The following is a 16,320-nucleotide window of genomic DNA, read 5'->3' as shown; positions in this document are numbered from 1 at the left end:
GGCAGGGACACCTTCCACTGGCCCAGGTTGCTCCAAGCCCTGTCCAACTTGGGGACACTTCCATGGATCCAGGAGCAGCCACAGCTTCTCTGGGCACCGTGTGCCACAGGGATCCACCAGATCGCCGCTGCTGGGAGGCTTTTGGCCCCGGGGCTCCATCAGCCGCTGGGGTCGCTCTCGGCGCCGGTGCCGGTACCGGGCATCCCTAACCCCGGGGCTCCATCAGCCGCTGCCGGTGCCGGTGCCGGTGCCGGTATCGGTGTCGGTCCCGGTGCCGGTCCCGCCCCGTCCCTCGCTGCGGCTCCGCCCCGCCCCGTCCCCTCCCGTCCCGCCGCCGTCCCCGCCCGCCGCGCTCCCGGTGCCGCGGGGCAGCCGCAGCATGGCCGAGCTGCGCATCGCCCCGGCCCCGGCCCCGAGCCCCGCCGCTGCCCCGCTCCCACCGCCGGCCGCAGCCCCAGCCCCGGCCCCGGCGCCGGCCCCGGTCCCGACCCGCCCCTCGGCGCCCGCCCCGGGCCGCCCATAAAAGCGGCCCCGCGCCCGCCCAGCTCCGCCGCCGCCGCCGCTCCGCCGCCGGCCATGGCCAAGGACCAGCTGAAGCCGCGGCTGTGCCGAATGCTCAAGGGGGAGAGCGGCTACGGCTTCCACCTGCACGGCGAGAAGGGCAAGAGCGGCCAGTTCATCCGCAAAGTGGAGCCCGGCTCGCCCGCCGAGGCGGCGGGGCTGCGCGCCGGGGACCGCGTCGTGGAGGTGAACGGGCTCAACGTGGAGCAGGAGACGCATCACCAGGTGCGGGACGGAGCGGGGACACGGCCGGGGCACCGCGGAACCCCGGGCCCAGCGGGGTTTGTGCCCGCTCCAGCGGGGGCTTCACCCAAAATATCCCCGGTGGAGCATCCCTGGCCTGGCCGCGGTGGGGTGGCTGCAGCCGTGGGGTGGGTACCACGATGGGGTGGGTGCAGCCGTGGGGCTGCTGCAGCCGTGGGGTGGGTACCACGGTGGGGTGGGTACCACGGTGGGGTGGATGCCCCCCGAGATGCCAGGGCTGGGCTTTGAGCGGCCCGGGAGCCGCAGCCCCGTGCGGGGTCGCGCCGCCGGGCGCAGGGCGCTGCAGTCGTGTCAAGGTGGGGAAGGCGAAGGAAGGTGTGTGGGGCTGGGCAGGGCTCTGCCGCGTTATGCAATCTGTGGTGGAAAGGAATGGGGAGACCCGGGCTTTATTTCCGGCTCTGCTGTGGGTTTTCTTGGCTGCTTTAGGCGAGCTGCGCCTGCCTGTGCAGCTCGGAGTGTAGGAAGATGCCTGAAAATCTCCAGATAGAGCTGTGCAGATGTTCAGCGGTTGGGCTGGCCCGAGAGCGATAGGGCTCGGAGGGGGAGCCGTGGCTCTTCCTGACCACGCTGGGACCGGGCAGCTCCGAGGGTGCTGTTTCTGCTCCAACAGAAGCTGTTTCAGGCTGTGGCATTTTCTCCTTGTAAAACTGAAACTTGCATTTGTCAAACAATTTAGTCTAAAAAAAAAACGAGAAACGCGGGAAAAAACAAGCAATGAGAAAAAAACAAAACAAACAAGGAGTGAGGTTCAAGCTGCTCCAGTCTTGCTGGACACTCGGAGCCTGGCAGGGGCACAATTTGCCTCGTGGTTTGTGGGGCTCAGCAGGATTTGGTGTTTTAGTAACTTAAAACATCTGCTCAGCGCCGCTGCCAGCACTGCAGGGGACAGAGATGGGATGTGCCTCGAGCCCGCAGAGTTTTGGGGGGCTCTGTGTTCCCAGACCTCGCCCCAGGTGTGGATGTTGCTGTGCTGAAGGTGGAGCTGATCCTTCCAGGTGGCTCCAGTAAAGCCCCGTGTGCTCCTCTCCATGAGCCTGGTGGGGTTTGGTGGCTGACTGAGCTTGTTTTGGTGCTCTGAGCCAGCCGTGTGAAAGTTGATGTTTGTCCTGAGTGCGATTTCAAACCCCTTGAAGGAGGATCCCCATCTTTGATGTGGCTGGGCAGGAAGGAGAGCTGTGTTCCTGTGGTGCCTTGGAAGCCACCAGAGCTCCCTGCTGGCGCTGGGCTGCTGGGGACGGGCGATAGCGGAGCCAGCTGCGCCTTTGAAACGTGCTGGGGCTTCCCAGTAGGTCAAGTGAAATGGGAGGGGGAATTTCTCTTTCTTCCTTTTTTTTTTTGTTGTTGTTTGTTTTTGTTTTTGCTGCTGGCGGCAGGACGGAGCGCTGGCACTCGCTGGCTGCTGCAGAGCAGTGATTGGAACAGGGGGTCCCATCCAGCGTGTCCAGGAGCTCGGTGCCTGCTCTGGCTGCCGTGGCACTGGGATCTGTGACAGTACCAGTGGTGGGAGCCCTGCCTGCCTGGGGTCACCCTTTTCCCTGCCTCAATGCCACAAGAACCAATTCCTTCCCCCAAAAGCCCTGCTGGGCCGTGGCGAGGGCGATGCCCTGGCGGGTCACACGATGGCTCTGAGCCGCCACCTCACCGTGGCCCTTCCTCTGCTGCTCCTTGCCCAGCCTTGAACAAGTAACACTTCTCCATGTGCATAGGGGAGCCCGCAGCACACAAGGCCTCGCTGGTTGGGTGTAACTGTGTTTCCAGCTGAAGCTGGCAGCATTTTTGTCTTTGTTCTCTGTTTTTTTTCTTGGCCATGCCCAAGGAGCGCAGGCAGTGCATGCTCTGTCTCAGGCTTGCATCCTGGGTTCCTCGGAACCGGGCAGAGCCGCAGCTCCTGGGCACAGAAATGCTCCTGCTGCCCGGGGAGCCTGGCAGCATGGAGCAGGGCACGGGCACCTCTGTGGGAGCAGCTGCTGCTGGTGGCACCGTGAGTCCTTCCTGGGCGCTGCTGTTTGGCAAGGGTGGCGGGGCCGGCGCTGCCGGGCTGGCGCTGCTGGCGCAGGGGTAAAAGTCAGCCTGGGTGGAGCTGCGGAAATGGTGGGGCTGGCTCGGGTGCTGAGGAGGTCCCAGATGAGCAGGGCAGGCTGCATTGTCTCCAGAAGCCTGCGGGACTCCGGGCTGGGAGCATGGCTCGCAAGCGGGTACGGTGCTGGCCAGGAGCTCGCCGGGGGCTGCTGCTCTGCCTCCCGCCTCTCTGCTCTGCCCCCAGGGAGAGCTGCTGCCTTGGGGGGCTCCTCACAGCCCCTCCTGCTCGTCCTGCTTGTGGGGAGGGGGCAGGGGGCTGCTCTGGGCCACTCTCCATCCCTGCCTGGCTCAGCCCCCAGCACTCGTGGGACCTTCGCTCCATCGCTGCTGTTGCTGTTGTGGGGCTCGGCCATGGGGTGAGCCCAGCACTGCTCCAGCCCAGCTTTGGACCCTTCTGTGCACTCTCTGAGTTTCTCTGCAGTCTGTGGGACCCCTGTGATCCCCTGTGCTGCCTGGAGCACCTGAACTGCAGGCTCTGGGGGATGTCCCTGCAGGGCCAGCACCTTCCCCGTCCACATCTTTGCTGCCGTGCTTTGGCTGCTGCTGCTGCCAGGTCCCCTCTGGGAGAATGTCCCTGCACAGGCACTGCTGGTGTCAGCAGCACCGTCTGATGGCAGATGTAAACGGATCTGAACGGGAGCAGATGGATTTTCTGGGCCTGATGGATCAGCACCCTCCAGGCTGGTTACGGAGGGAGCTCAGGATTGCTGCTGTGCAGGCAGGGGCTGCAGTGGATGAGTTGCTTCAGCCCTGGCTGCAGCCTGTACATTTCTTACAGGCTGGTTTTTTTCTTGTTTGCAGATACCGGCTCTGTTGACCTTGAGTGGAGCTCGCAGGGAGTAAATAAATGCTGGTTAATTGCGTATTAGGCTCCTTTGTCGCTCTAACCTTGGCGTGTCTGGCCACTGTGACCTAGATCAGAGCAGGAGCCCTGCAAGGAGCCCCGGGCTGCTTTTGGGGGGTTCCCAGCACATCTGGGGTGTTCAGGGCCGCCCCATGGCTGGGGATGGGAGCTGAGCAGCACTGCCAGCAATGCCACCCCTCCTCCTCCTCGGGATGAAGGCCTGTGCAGGGAGGAGCTGCCCTCAGCAGCTGCCAGCAGTGGGTCTGGAGGTGGTTTCCCTGTGGATGTTCTGGGTTTTCCCTGTCTCCATCCCAGCCCGCTCTGGTGGGATTTACCCCCTGCCTGGCTGTGGGATCAGCTCCTCCTGGCTCTCTGCGGTGTCAGTGCCTGTCGGAGCCTCTGCCAGTCCCTGATCCTGCAAAGGAGCCGGGCACAGCAGGACAATGTCCCCATTCAGCCCTGCTGGAGCTGGATCCTGCCAGGGACGGGCTCATCTCCCGCTCCCAGCACTGGCTCCCCTCTTCTCTGCTGTTTCCCAGCACAGGCTGGGGATGGATGCATGGATTGGGCTGTTTGCTTCCTAAATCTACCCCTAGCCTGCACAATGGTGTGGTGGGGACAGTCCAGCATTTGACTGCCCACGTTGGTGCTTGGAGCCTTCCCGTGCTCCCTGGCTCATGCCCTGCCCTGGGTACGGGAGTAGGACACCCTGGATTGGAGAGACAAGGGTGTTTGCTTGGTGGGACAGAGGGTTGCTGATGCTCGAGGGGCAGTGCCAGCCTCTGGAAGCTCCTGACCGAGCAGGAGGCCATCCCAGGTAGCTGGACAGGGTGATCCTGGGTGGCCTGGGCAGAGCTGCTGTGTGGCTGCAGGACCTGGGCTGGAAGAGATCCCCAGGCATCTCCCAGAGCTGTCCTCGCCCTTTCTGCCTCATCACCTGTATCTGGGAGCATAACCCTGTACCCAGACTGGAGCTGCAGTGCTGGGGGGCAGCTGATGGCCCTTGGGTGCCACCCCCGGTGTCCCCTGGGCTCCATCTGAGCCGTCCCTGTTGTCCCCAGGTGGTGCAGCGCATCAAGGCCGTGGAGACGGAGACGCGGCTGCTGGTGGTGGACAAGGAGACGGACGAGTACCTGTGCAGCCTGCGGCTCACCTGCACCGAGGACATGGTGCACAACGGGATCCTGCTGGGCTCGGCAGTGCCCCCTGCCAAGGGCCTGCCCAGCGACAACGGCGAGCTCTGGAAGCCACAGCTGGATCTGAGCGGGGGCAGCCTCCAGAGGCATTCCCACAGCTTCTCCTCCCACGGCAGCAGGAAGGTGAGGGGGGCTCTGGGGAGGGTGTGGGACCCCCTGGGATCTCCTTCCTCCTCGGGCATGGCTTGTCCCGTCAGAGAAAACCCTTCTGTGTGTGGCTGTCACCCTGGGGACCCCCAGTGGCTCTGTGGAATCTCTCACTCCAGGCAGTTGAGGGCTGTGCATTCCCTCTCCTCTGGTGTCCCCGAGGGTCTCCTGAGCTGCTGGGGGGCTCTGGGGGCTGCCAGTCCTGGGGACAATGACCCCACGGTGCCTCAGCCAAGGCTGGTGTCCCAGCCTGGGTCTCAGGCTGCCCAGAGCAGGGCTGTGGCCAAGCTGGAGCTCATGAATGAGCTTCTCTCCCTCCATTATTAGCCGGAGGGAGGGAACATCTGGGCTGAACGTGTTCGCAGCTTTTTGCTGGAATAGGAAGTTAATTGGCTCTTTTCAAGCGGCCTGGGTCTGGCCTGGGACTCGGCACTAAGTGCCTTTTATTGGTAAACTCCTTTCCAGAAGGGAAGGAATTCGGGGTGGAACAGGTCCAGTTTCCATGGCTGCGGGGCTGGAGCCGGCGCCGGCAGGAGCGGGGCTGATAGCGGGGCTGGCTCGGGCTGTGGGGCTGCCAGGAGCTGCCTGGGCTCTGTGTACCCTGCCCCACGGCCATCTGTGCCTCCCATCCCTGTCCCCCTGTCCTGTGCTCGCTGCTCTGGGCTGCTCAACAGCCTCTTCAGCACGGAGCTGCTGGGCATCCTCCTCCTCCTCCTCCTCCCTGGGGGCCCTGCAGGGGCTGCGCTGCCAGCTCGGTCTCTGTCCCCTCGCACTGGCCCAGAAGTGGCCACTGGGCTGCCAGGAGAACATCCGTGGGCAGGCTGGGAAAGCACTGCGTCCTCAGGAGCCCCTCGTGCAGAAACCCCCCTGCAGATAAGGGTGACGATGCTGGTGTGAGGCAGGAGAGGGGCTCTCACCTCTGGTGCTTCCCTCTGGAGCTGTTGGGAGTCTTGCAGAGAAGGCTCCCCCTTCCCTGGGCCAGCCTCGGGGGCTGTGCTTTATTTTCCTTTATTTACTGCCTGATTTGAAGCTGTGTGTGTGAGGGTGGTGCTGGCTGTGTTTCCCCGGCGGCTGCAGCCCCCCTGGGACAGGAGCCATTCCCAGGCAGAGGGTGGCTCTCACCCGGGGCATTTCCTGCTCTGTTCCCGGGGCTGGTCGGGCTCCAGCAGCGGGAGCTGACGGGAAGTCAGGCCGGGGAACAGGACGGTCCTTTCCGGCCTTTGGGCTGGGGCTCCTCGAGGAGAGGGTGGGACAGGGAGAGCAGGGCTGGAGGGGGGAGCAGGGGCTTTTCCTGGGCACTCCGTGCTCACTGTGCTGGACACGGGGCTGATGTTTGGGCTGGACAAGGGGAGCTGGCTCCAGGGGTGATTCCCCCTCGTGGGGATGGGGTTGGGCTGCTGAGCCCCTCGGGGTGCTTTGCTCCTGCTGTGAGCCCCTCGGGGTGCTTTGCTCCTGCCCCAGCCCCTCGGGGTGCTTTGCTCCTGCCCCAGCCCCTCGGGGTGCTTTGCTCCTGCCCCAGCCCCTCGGGGTGCTTTGCTCCTGCCCCAGCAGCTCTCAGGAGAGCTGGGCACTGCCAGCTGCCCTGCCAAGGTCACTTCTCAGTGCCAGGTGCTGTGTGTGACTCTGGGGTAAGGTCAGAGGTGGCTGGAGCAGCAGGACCTGCATCCTGCTCCTGTGCCTTGCCATCCTGCCTGATTCAAGGTGGTGAAACCTGCCCCAGGTCCTGCTCTGCTTGCTGTGTTCCCCTTGCTGGCTGCCAAAGCAGCAGGAGGCCAGGGCATGGTGCAGAAGGGGTGGTGGACCCCAATTTCTGCCCTGCACTCTGTCCCCCCATGGGGCAGCTCGAGCCTGACCCTAATCCAGCAGCTCACAGGCACTGGAATGAGCAGATCCTGAGTGTGGGGGGGTTTTGGGAGATTTCTGCTGCTGCAGTGAGGCTGTGACAGCTGGGATACACCCAGGGATTTTTCCCCAGCCAGATTTAGGGCTTTTCTCAGCTTTCCTGGAGGCGTTCAGTGAAGGAAAGGAGGCAGGTCCTTCCCCCTGCAGACCCGTGGCCCCAAGCTGTCCCTGTGGGAACTGGGGCTGCTGCTCCGGGGAGCTGCATTTTTGTCAGCAGCGTTTGTTTATAGAAAGCCTGGAGTTTTCCTGGATTGGAGGCCGGGGTTGTTCAGGGCAGCCTGAGGAGAGGAGCAGCTGAAACAAAACGAGGAGGGAAATCTGGTGCTGGTGGTGATGGAGCAGGGAGGGTGGGCACAGCCCTGGCACCCCCTGGAGCTGCCCTGGGTGGGGAGGTCACCGTGCACCCCTGGCAGGGAGCTGTGCCCAGCACCTCGTGCTCCAGGAGCCCCGGTGCTGCCATGAATAATTCAGCATGTGTTTAAAATCCTGCCCGGGGAGCAGGTCAGCAGGGCTGGCAGCCAGCAGCCGTGCCTGCCACAGCTCTGCTGTGCCCAGGGTGGCTGTGGTGGCCCAGGGAGCCAGGGCTGCCCTGTCCCACCAGGGGAATCGTGCCCATTCCTGTCTCTGCTGGCCTGGGGGGGTTTGTCCCACTCTGTCCCCTGGCAGGGCACGTGTCCCCCATGCCAGGTGCTCCCCTGTCCCCAGCAGGCTCTGCTGTGCCCTGCCTGAGGTGCACAGGTGGGGTTTGGGGCTCCCAGCATGCCAGGGCTGCTCTGGGTGCTGGCTGTGAGCTGCTGTAATGGCAAAGGTGCCTTTGGGCCATGGCTGGCTGTGATTCAGCGCCTGGGCTGGTGGTGTGGGACAGGCAGGGGAGCTGCAGGGCTGCCAGCGCCTCACCTGGGTGCTGCTGCTCATTCCAGAGGTGTCCACGGTGGGCTGGTGTCCTGGTGGCACCTTTGCAGGGGCTGTGGCTCTGCTGTCCCATTCTTGCAGGGCACTGGGACCCCGTTATGGCCATTAGGGAGTTCCTTGGGGCTTGCTGCCTTCTCCAGGTGTGTTTGTAGGAGAAACAAGAGCGACAGCAAAGCCAGAGAAGGATTGGGGGTGATGCAATTCCCTTCCTTCATGCTCTGGTCTGCAGGGGTTGGGTGTGCAAAGGGACCTTTACAACCTTGGTGGAGGATAAACTTCTCCAGAGTTTGTCCTTTGGAGGACAAACCCACATCTTGGAGCTGCTGGATTCAAGCCTGTTGAGTCTGGGAATCCTAATGGGGGGAATTAGTGGCTGGTTGCAGGTTGTGCTGTGCTGGAGAGGGATGTGTCACCTTAGGGTCACTGCTGGCAAGAACTGGGGGCAGCAGGATGGTGTCCCTGGGGTGACAGGGGGTGGTGGCAGCTCCTGAGCCCCCCGTGTGTCTGGGGACAGCTCTGCTGCTCTCTGAAGGATGAGGGACCAGGTGTGGGCTCAGTGCTGACCTCGAGGCAGTCAATATTTACCCTTCTCTCTGGGCCAGGAGTAAGAACTTGTGTCTGCTGCAAATAAACCCCTTGTGCTGTGATGTGTCCTGCCTCAGCTCTGCGAGGGGGGAATAACTCGGGACAGATGTCTGCGGAGCACTTTGCCAGCTCAGCTGAGGCCCAAAATTTAGGGCTTGTAGAATAACCACAGAGATGTAATAAAACCAAACATGAGCAGAAAAGTCTGCAGCAATTATGCAATTTAAAAAAATAAATAAGTGGATGGTTTGAATTAAAGCACTTCCCTGCAGCATCTTCCACTGCCTGTGGCAGGCTGGGCTCGGGGGGAGAGGGAGGTGGGAAGGATGGCACGGCTCAGCCCTGGCACGGCTCAGCCCTGGCATGGCTCAGCCCTGGCACGGCCTGGTGAGGCTCCTGCTGGCAGGGAGAGCTGTGGGGAACCCTCTGTGTCCCCGTGCATTCCTGCCCTTCCCACAGCAGCTGCTGTTGGGGATGCTGGGTCTGAGAGATGAGGGGCATCGGGGATGTGCCGCCCTGGGGGCTCTGCCCATTTCTGCTTTAAAAAAACCCCTTTGCAAAGCCCAACTGTGCAGTGTGGGGCCTCTCCTGGCTGAGGACGTGGGGTGGGATGGATGAGGAAGGGAAGGTGCCTGGAGAGGCTCTGCCAGCCCTCCTTGCCCTGTGTCTGTGAGGGTCTGTGTGCGTGGCAGCTCAGCCAGGGCTCCCTGGTTTGGGGATCTCCATCCCGAGCAGCAGCAGCAGCAGCAGCAGCCGGGTGGGGCTGTGGGGCCGCCCTGCTGACCCCGCTGCATTATTGATGTCCCCGGGCTGTGGCATCGCGTGTCACCGGCTGGGGGTGGGCTCGGGAGCGGCTCCAGCTCCGCAGCTCGGCTCTGCGGGCTGGGACACCCGGGGCTGCCAATCCTCGTCCCTGGGTGTGCCAATCCTCGTCCCTGGGTGTGCCAATCCTCGTCCCTGGGTGTGCCAATCCTCGTCCCTGGGTGTGCCAATCCTCGTCCCTGGGATTGCCAATCCTCACCCCTGGGATTGCCAATCCTCGTCCCCGGGTGTGCCAATCCTCGTCCCCGGGTGTGCCAATCCTCGTCCCTGGGATTGCCAATCCTCACCCCTGGGATTGCCAATCCTCGTCCCCGGGTGTGCCAATCCTCGTCCCTGGGATTGCCAATCCCCATCCCTGGGACTGCCAGGGCCAGGCTGGACCCAGGAACAACCCGGGATAATGGAGGCGTCTGAATGAGATGGATTGGGAGCTCCCGTCCCTTTGTTAGGAAAATTAATCCACAAACACCCGAGGTTTATGTCCAAAAAGGAGACAGAGGAGTCCTTTGACTTTATTCCAATAAAGGGAGAGGCCCTGGGGCATTTCCCCTGGGATCTCTCCAGTTTTTTGGAGGACACAGCCTCCTTTTTATCCCAATTTCATGGTCATATTTCCCTTCTCTCTTTCCCCATTTCTGAGGTACTTGAGAGGTTCAGATTTCCCAAAACGCCTGATACCAAAGATTCCCCTCTAATGTGTAACCCTTCCTTTTAATTTTTAATTCTTACAGAATTTAGGGGGTTTTCCCCATTGGCTGAGGTACTTGAGAGGTTCGGACTTCCCAATACAACTGATACTGAAGATTTCCCAAAGATTTCCCTCTAATGTATAACCCTCCCTTTTAATTTTTAATTCTTATGGAATTTAGGGGTTTTTCTTCCCATTGTTTCTCTCATCTTTTAATGTCCAATTTCGTTTATCAACAAACCTAACGTTTATTTATAAAAGCAAATCTCTTTTTCCATTCATCAATCAGTGAAATCCTTCCCATTGTTTCTTTTATCTCCCAGAGCTGGTTTTTACCTACCAGCAGACCCACAGCCTGTTTGTAAAGACAAACCCTGTATTCCCCTCACCCTCCCAGGATTCTGTGGCGATTTTGGGGTGCTGGTGCTGCTGCAGAGGCTGGGGCAGCCCCGGTGCCGCTCCCTGTGCGCTGTCCCCCTTCCCTCTGGTGCTGGTTTTGGTGACTTTGGGATGAGCAGCGTGTGCCGGGCATCACGGCAGCTCCCGGAGGAGGCGCTGGCAGCGATCTGAGCCCCATCCTGCTGGAAATGTTCTGGCCACGCCACTCCCGGGGGTGCGGGCTCCTCTGGCAGGGCGGGCCCCGGGTCCCGCATCCTCCCGGTGCTGCGGGACGGGGCCGGGATGCCCCGAGCTCCCTTGTCTGTCCCTGTGCCCTGTCCCCTTTCCCTCTGGTGCTGGTTTTGGTGCGGGTTTGGGGCTGCCCGTGCGATTCCTGCAGCTCTGTTGGGATCAGCAGCATGTTCTGGGCATCACGGCAGCACTGGGGAGGCGCTGGCAGGGACCTGAGCCCCATCCTGATGGAAATGTTCTGGCCGGGGGAGTGTGCCTCTGTGCTGGGGGAGTGCTGGCAGCTTTTCCTCTTCTGACCATTGGTGTCAGAGCTGAAACACCTCCTGGGAACGGGGTGGGTGGTAATTACAGCTGTGGCTGCATGGAAATGGGAGCAGCCTGTTTGCTGCTCCTGCCCAGGGATTCGTTCCCCTTTGCTGCTCCTGCCCAGGGATTCATTCCTGTTTGCTGCTCCTGCCCAGGGATTTGTTCTGTTTGCTGCTCCTGCCCAGGGATTCATTCCCGTTTGCTGCTCCTGCCCAAGGATTCATTCCCGTTTTCTGCTCCTGCCCCGGGGGTGCGGGCTGGAGGATCCCGGCAGGGCGAGCCCCGGGTCCCGCATCCTCCCGGTGCTGCGGGACGGGGCTGGGATGCCCGGAGCTCCCTTGGCATGGCCAGGGCTGGACAGGCTGCCCTGCAGAACGGGCTGGGCGCTATTTCGGTGCCAGGCAGCCAGCCCTGCTCCAGGCTGCCCTGCAGAACGGGCTGGGCGCTATTTCGGTGCCAGGCAGCCAGCCCTGCTCCAGGCTGCCCTGCAGAACGGGCTGGGCGCTATTTCGGTGCCGGGGCAGCCAGCCCTGCTCCAGGCTGCCCTGCAGAACGGGCTGGGCGCTATTTCGGTGCTAGGGCAGCCAGCCCTGCTCCAGGCTGCCCTGCAGAACGGGCTGGGCGCTATTTCGGTGCTAGGGCAGCCAGCCCTGCTCCAGGCTGCCCTGCAGAACGGGCTGGGCGCTATTTCGGTGCTAGGGCAGCCAGCCCTGCTCCAGGCTGCCCTGCAGAACGGGCTGGGCGCTATTTCGGTGCCGGGGCAGCGCAGGAAGCCCCTCCCGGGGAGGAGAGCATCCACCCCGCGGCACGAACTTCCTCCCCGCGGTATTTTTAGTGGAACACAAAGCGGGCGGGAGGCAGATTAGCATCGGGAGGAGCCGTGCCCTGCCAAGAGCCTTTGTTCCCGCAGCCGCGGGTGCCCTGGGGTCACCCTGGGACCCCCCGGCTCCCCGGGAAGGGAGGAGCGCTGCCCCATCCCCAGGACTGGGCATGCTGAGGGTGGTCCAGCCGGTGCTGATCCCTTCTGCATCCCCCAGTAATCAGAAACGTTCCCTCGGAACGATCGGGAGGCTGATATTGAGTGGGAGCTGCTGGAAGCGCAGCTCCCTCTCCCTCCCCAGCCCCCTTGGCTCTCAGGGATGGGCTCCAGCAGCTTTCCTTCAAACCCAGCCCCGCTCACTCGTGGGCTCCCAGCCAGCTGTGGATGGTTCTGTTCAATGGCAGAGTTATTAAATGGTTTAGAATAAATGAAAAAAATCTCCTGGCAGCGGCGGGGCCTCGCGCGTGTGCCCTGGCAGCTGCACAGAGCCTCTGCTGTGCCTCTGCTCCATCCCCTGGAGCTGCTCCAGCCTGCTCGGCCTCGGGGGCTCCACATGGCACAGGAAAAACCCTCAGACAATATTGGGGTTGGGCTGGGTTCCTTTGTGGAGCCTCTGTTTATTCCTGAGAGCCAGTTGTGGAGAAGGGGACGTGCTGCCGGTTCCCAGCTGTTTGTGCAGGGCTGTCCCAGGGGGATAAATCATCCCAGGGCTTGATCTGGACCTGCTGGTGCCTGGGGGCTGCTGTGGCTGTGGGGGAGTCCCAGCTCCTGCTGCTCCCAGCCTGGGGCTGTGGGATTGCTGGTGGGGAATGGGAACTGGGGGGGCAGAGGTGCCCCTGCTGCTGATTCCAGTGTGAACCCCCAGGCTGGAGGGGGCCAAGGCTTCCAGACACACCTGACTTGCAAAAGAGGTTCCAAAGAGCTCCTTTTAACCATTCCCTGGGTGCTCTCAGCCCTGATGGAAGGGCATCACTTTTGTGTTGTTCACTCCTGCCCTCCAGGCTGGGGGAATGGGGGGGGATGATGTACCCAGCACTATAAAAGTGCTCAGGGTGTAAGTGAAGGTCTGTTCTGAGCTGGTTTTGTCTCCCAGTCCTTTGCTCTGTCTCTGGATATGGAGATTTTACAGGCACTGCTGGTGGGCGACTCCAGGCTGGGATATGGGAGAGCAAAAATTAAACTTGCAATCAGTAGAGGCTTTCTGCAGATCCACAGGTCTCTATAAATAAGGAATTGAACCTCAAGCTGTTGACATAATTCTTTCTGGCAAGTTCCATATTGTAATTTAATTTCATTACATTTTGCCTGGACTCCTGAATGTTTTGGTTCCATTGCTGTGCACGTTCAGACCACATCCAGACCTGGAGCTGGATTTTGTTGGCTCAGTGTCTCTCTTTTCCCACTAAAGCTCTGCAGGAGTTTGTTTCCAGGTACAATAAGCTGGTGTGGGATGTTTGTTTAGTGGTGAGCCTGTGAAAGCCAAATTTTAGTTGTTTTATGAGCACTGGGAAGGGGAGAAAGACAATTCCCTGCAGGTGCCAGTGCTGTGAAAGTGTGAGAGGCTGCTCAGTGGGCAGAGAATTCGGGAATGGTTGGGCTTGGAAGGGGCAGGTCAATTAATCCACCCCTGCCATGGCAGGGACACCTCCCACTGCCCCAGGCTGCTCCAGCCCTGTCCAGCCTGGTCTGGGGCACTGCCAGGGATGCAGGGGCAGCCCCAGCTGCTCTGAGCACCTGTGCCAGGGCCTGCCCACCCTGCCAGGGAACAATTCCTAATTCCCAATATCCCATCCATCCCTGTCCTCTGGCACTGGGAGCCATTCCCTGTGTCCTGTCCCTCCATCCTTGTCCCCAGTCCCTCTGCAGCTCTCCTGGAGCCTCTTTAGGTTCTGGCAGGGCTCTGAGCTCTCCCTGGAGCTTCTCCTCTCCAGGCTGTACAGTTTGGGCTGCCTGGCTGGGCTTCTTTCCCCTGGCAGGGTCTCCAGCCTGGCACTGAGCTGTCCCAGGGATGCTTGAGGAAGGAGCAGCAGTGCCTGGGCCTCTCCATCCCCATCTGCTGGGAGCGGGGTCGCTGCCTCCCCGGGCAGAGCCTGCCCTGCTGCTCCTGGGCCGTTCTGTGCTTAACCCCTCTGATGGAATTACAGGGAATAATCCCCTAAAGCCCCCAGCAGCACAAAGGGTGCAGGGAGGGCTGATCCCCCTGCTCCAGCACCCCTGGGGCCGTGGCCCTGGCACCTGGCTGAGCTGGCACTGCCTGGGCTGTGCCAGGCAATTCCATTGCGCTGCTGCTGTGCCCTGGGCGAGGGCTCCAGGGGCTCTGCCCAACCCCTGGCAGCTCCTGCCCCTGGGGCTCCTTCCCAGCGCTCCAGCAGCCCCTCATGGGCAGCCAGAGGCCACCCCAGGTAAATCAGTTCGCTCTGGCTGTTCAGGGTTAGCAGGATTTCATTAAGACAGGCCCTAATTAGCTGTAAGCGGGTGAGTGCCGGCTTTGCCTGGAAGAGTTCCCTGCCCCTGCCTGGCAGCTGGGCTGAGCCAGGGCGATGTGAGACCCTGGTTGGTGCTGGGGTGTGGGGATGAAGTCCCCTGGGAGGGGCTCACAGGTTGTGCTGGGCCCCCAAATCCCTCATTGGGTTTTTTCTGGGGGCTCTGTGTCCCCCTTGCCACAGGCAGGGATGGCAGCGTGCCCAGAGCCCCAGGACTGGCCCTGGCACCCCCTTCAGCCCAGGTTTATCAGCAGGAGCAGCTGGCCCTGGCTCTGGGGTTATCTCTGAGATCCTCCCTGCCCCAGGAACCTCTGTGTGCTCTGCCCAGGGCTCAGGGGCCACCCCAGCCCTTATCTGCCCTGCCCTGTTCAGCTGGAGATAAGCTCAGCTCCCTGCCAAGGGGCATCCCTTGTCTTTAGGGAGCTTGGGTTAAGAAATGTCATTTTTGGAGCTTTGCAGAGGAGCCCCCTTCAGGTCCTGGGACCTGATCAAATGGGATCACTGGGGTTGAGCCGGGGTTGAGCCTGGGTTGATCCCGTGTCCCAGCAGTGCTGTGGGATGCAGCTGGTGCCAGCATTGTGCAATGGGGGCACTGACAGCAGGGCTGAGTGGTGGCTGGGGAGGCCAAGGGGAGCCCCAGCAGCAGGGGAGGCTCTGGGTGCTGTGCCCAGCCCAGCAGGAGCTGTGATTTGGGGGTTTTTGGGACAGGGGAGCAGCTCAGTGTGGAGCTGAGGGCTGGGGCCCAGGCCCCTCACGCCCCTGCTGCTGTCTGGAAAAGGAGGGCACCCCTGGCTCTTGGATTGCAGCGTTTCTGAACACAAAAGGCCCCTCTCACACTGGGTGACCCCAGGGGGGTGCCCTGAGCTGGCTTTGCTCTCGCACAAGGAATGCAGAGGATGTTTGGAGCCCTCCCCCTGCCCCATTTCCTCCAGCCAGCTGGGCTGCCTGGCCAAGACAAATATTGGGAGTAAACTCTTGAACTTCCCTGGGCCCAGCACTCACAGAGCAGCGCCTGTTCTGGGGCAGGGGCCGGGCTGGGGCTGCAGATGGGTCCCCCTGCCCAGTGCACCCCTCGCTGCCAGGGGGGCAGAGCAGGAGCAAAAGCAGCCCCAAAGGGACAACAGGGATGGCCTGTGCCTCCCTTCCCACCCTGCCTGTGCCTTGCTGGGCTGGGGGGCAGAGCAGGAGCAAAAGCAGCCCCAAAGGGACAGCAGGGATGGCCTGTGCCTCCCTTCCCACCCTGCCTGTGCCTTGCTGGGCTGGGGGGCAGAGCAGGAGCAAAAGCAGCCCCAAAGGGACAGCAGGGATGGCCTGTGCCTCCCTTCCCACCCTGCCTGTGCCTTGCTGGGCTGGGGGGCAGAGCAGGAGCAAAAGCAGCCCCAAAGGGACAGCAGGGATGGCCTGTGCCTTGCTGGGCTCTGCCAGGCTGAGAGCAGCACCCATGGCCTCTTCCTCTGGGGTCTGGGGGCTTTGTGGAGGGGGACCAGGATTTGTGTCCTTGCTGGCCTGTGGTGCAGAGCAGTTTTCCCCATTCTGTATGAGATGCCTGACTCACAGCTGGCTTTCTGCAGGGTTTTGCACCCTATCCCTGAAAATCAGGCTTCAGGGCAGGGCTTGGTGGGTTTGAGCAGTGGGTGCTGGCCCTGGTGGGGTTTGCTGTGTGCTGACCCCAGTCCCACAGCCCTGGCATGGGGAAAAGCAGCAGGACAGAGCCTGAGCAGCCTCAGTCCTTGGGAAAAGCCTTTCCTTTCCCAAAACCTCCCTGTCCCGGGGTGTTCTGGGGGTGGGAGGTGCTCCCTGCAGTATCCCAGAGCCCCCTCCAGCTCCTGGGGTTTTCCTGGGAGCCCTCAGTGCTGTGTGAGCACAGAGCTGCAGGACTGGATTCCTGCTCTGACCCCAGGGCACTGAAGGACAGGAATGGGGCCAGCCTCCACCAGTGTTTGGTGATTGCTCAAGGCCTGGCCTCCAAAAGCAGCTGGGGAGGCCAAAGGGGGCTGGGCAGAGCCTGGAGGTGCCTGGTTCCAGCACAGACCTGGGTGAAAACAGGGCTGGGCTGGGCTGGGAGCTGTGCCTGGCTCTGC

The 16,320-nt window shown here is 61.9% G+C and overlaps 1 protein-coding gene across 2 annotated transcripts in view; it reads left to right on the top strand.

The window, feature by feature from the left end:
- Positions 1 to 325: 325 nt before the first annotated feature.
- NHERF2 (NHERF family PDZ scaffold protein 2) overlaps positions 326 to 16,320 on the top strand; it is a 36,453-nt gene continuing 20,458 nt past the window's right edge. For both annotated transcript variants that reach the window (XM_054644098.2, XM_054644097.2), the window contains exons 1-2: positions 326 to 786; positions 4,810 to 5,067. In XM_054644098.2, coding sequence (XP_054500073.1) covers positions 577 to 786; positions 4,810 to 5,067 — 468 coding nt within the window. In that variant the 5' untranslated portion in view covers positions 326 to 576. The remainder of the gene's footprint in view (positions 787 to 4,809; positions 5,068 to 16,320) is intronic.

Source organism: Agelaius phoeniceus, chromosome 16 (assembly GCF_051311805.1).
Source record: "Agelaius phoeniceus isolate bAgePho1 chromosome 16, bAgePho1.hap1, whole genome shotgun sequence".
Classification (NCBI taxonomy): Eukaryota; Metazoa; Chordata; class Aves; order Passeriformes; family Icteridae; genus Agelaius; species Agelaius phoeniceus.
Note: the sequence above shows the minus strand (reverse complement) of the source record. Positions and strands in the feature narration are given on the sequence as shown.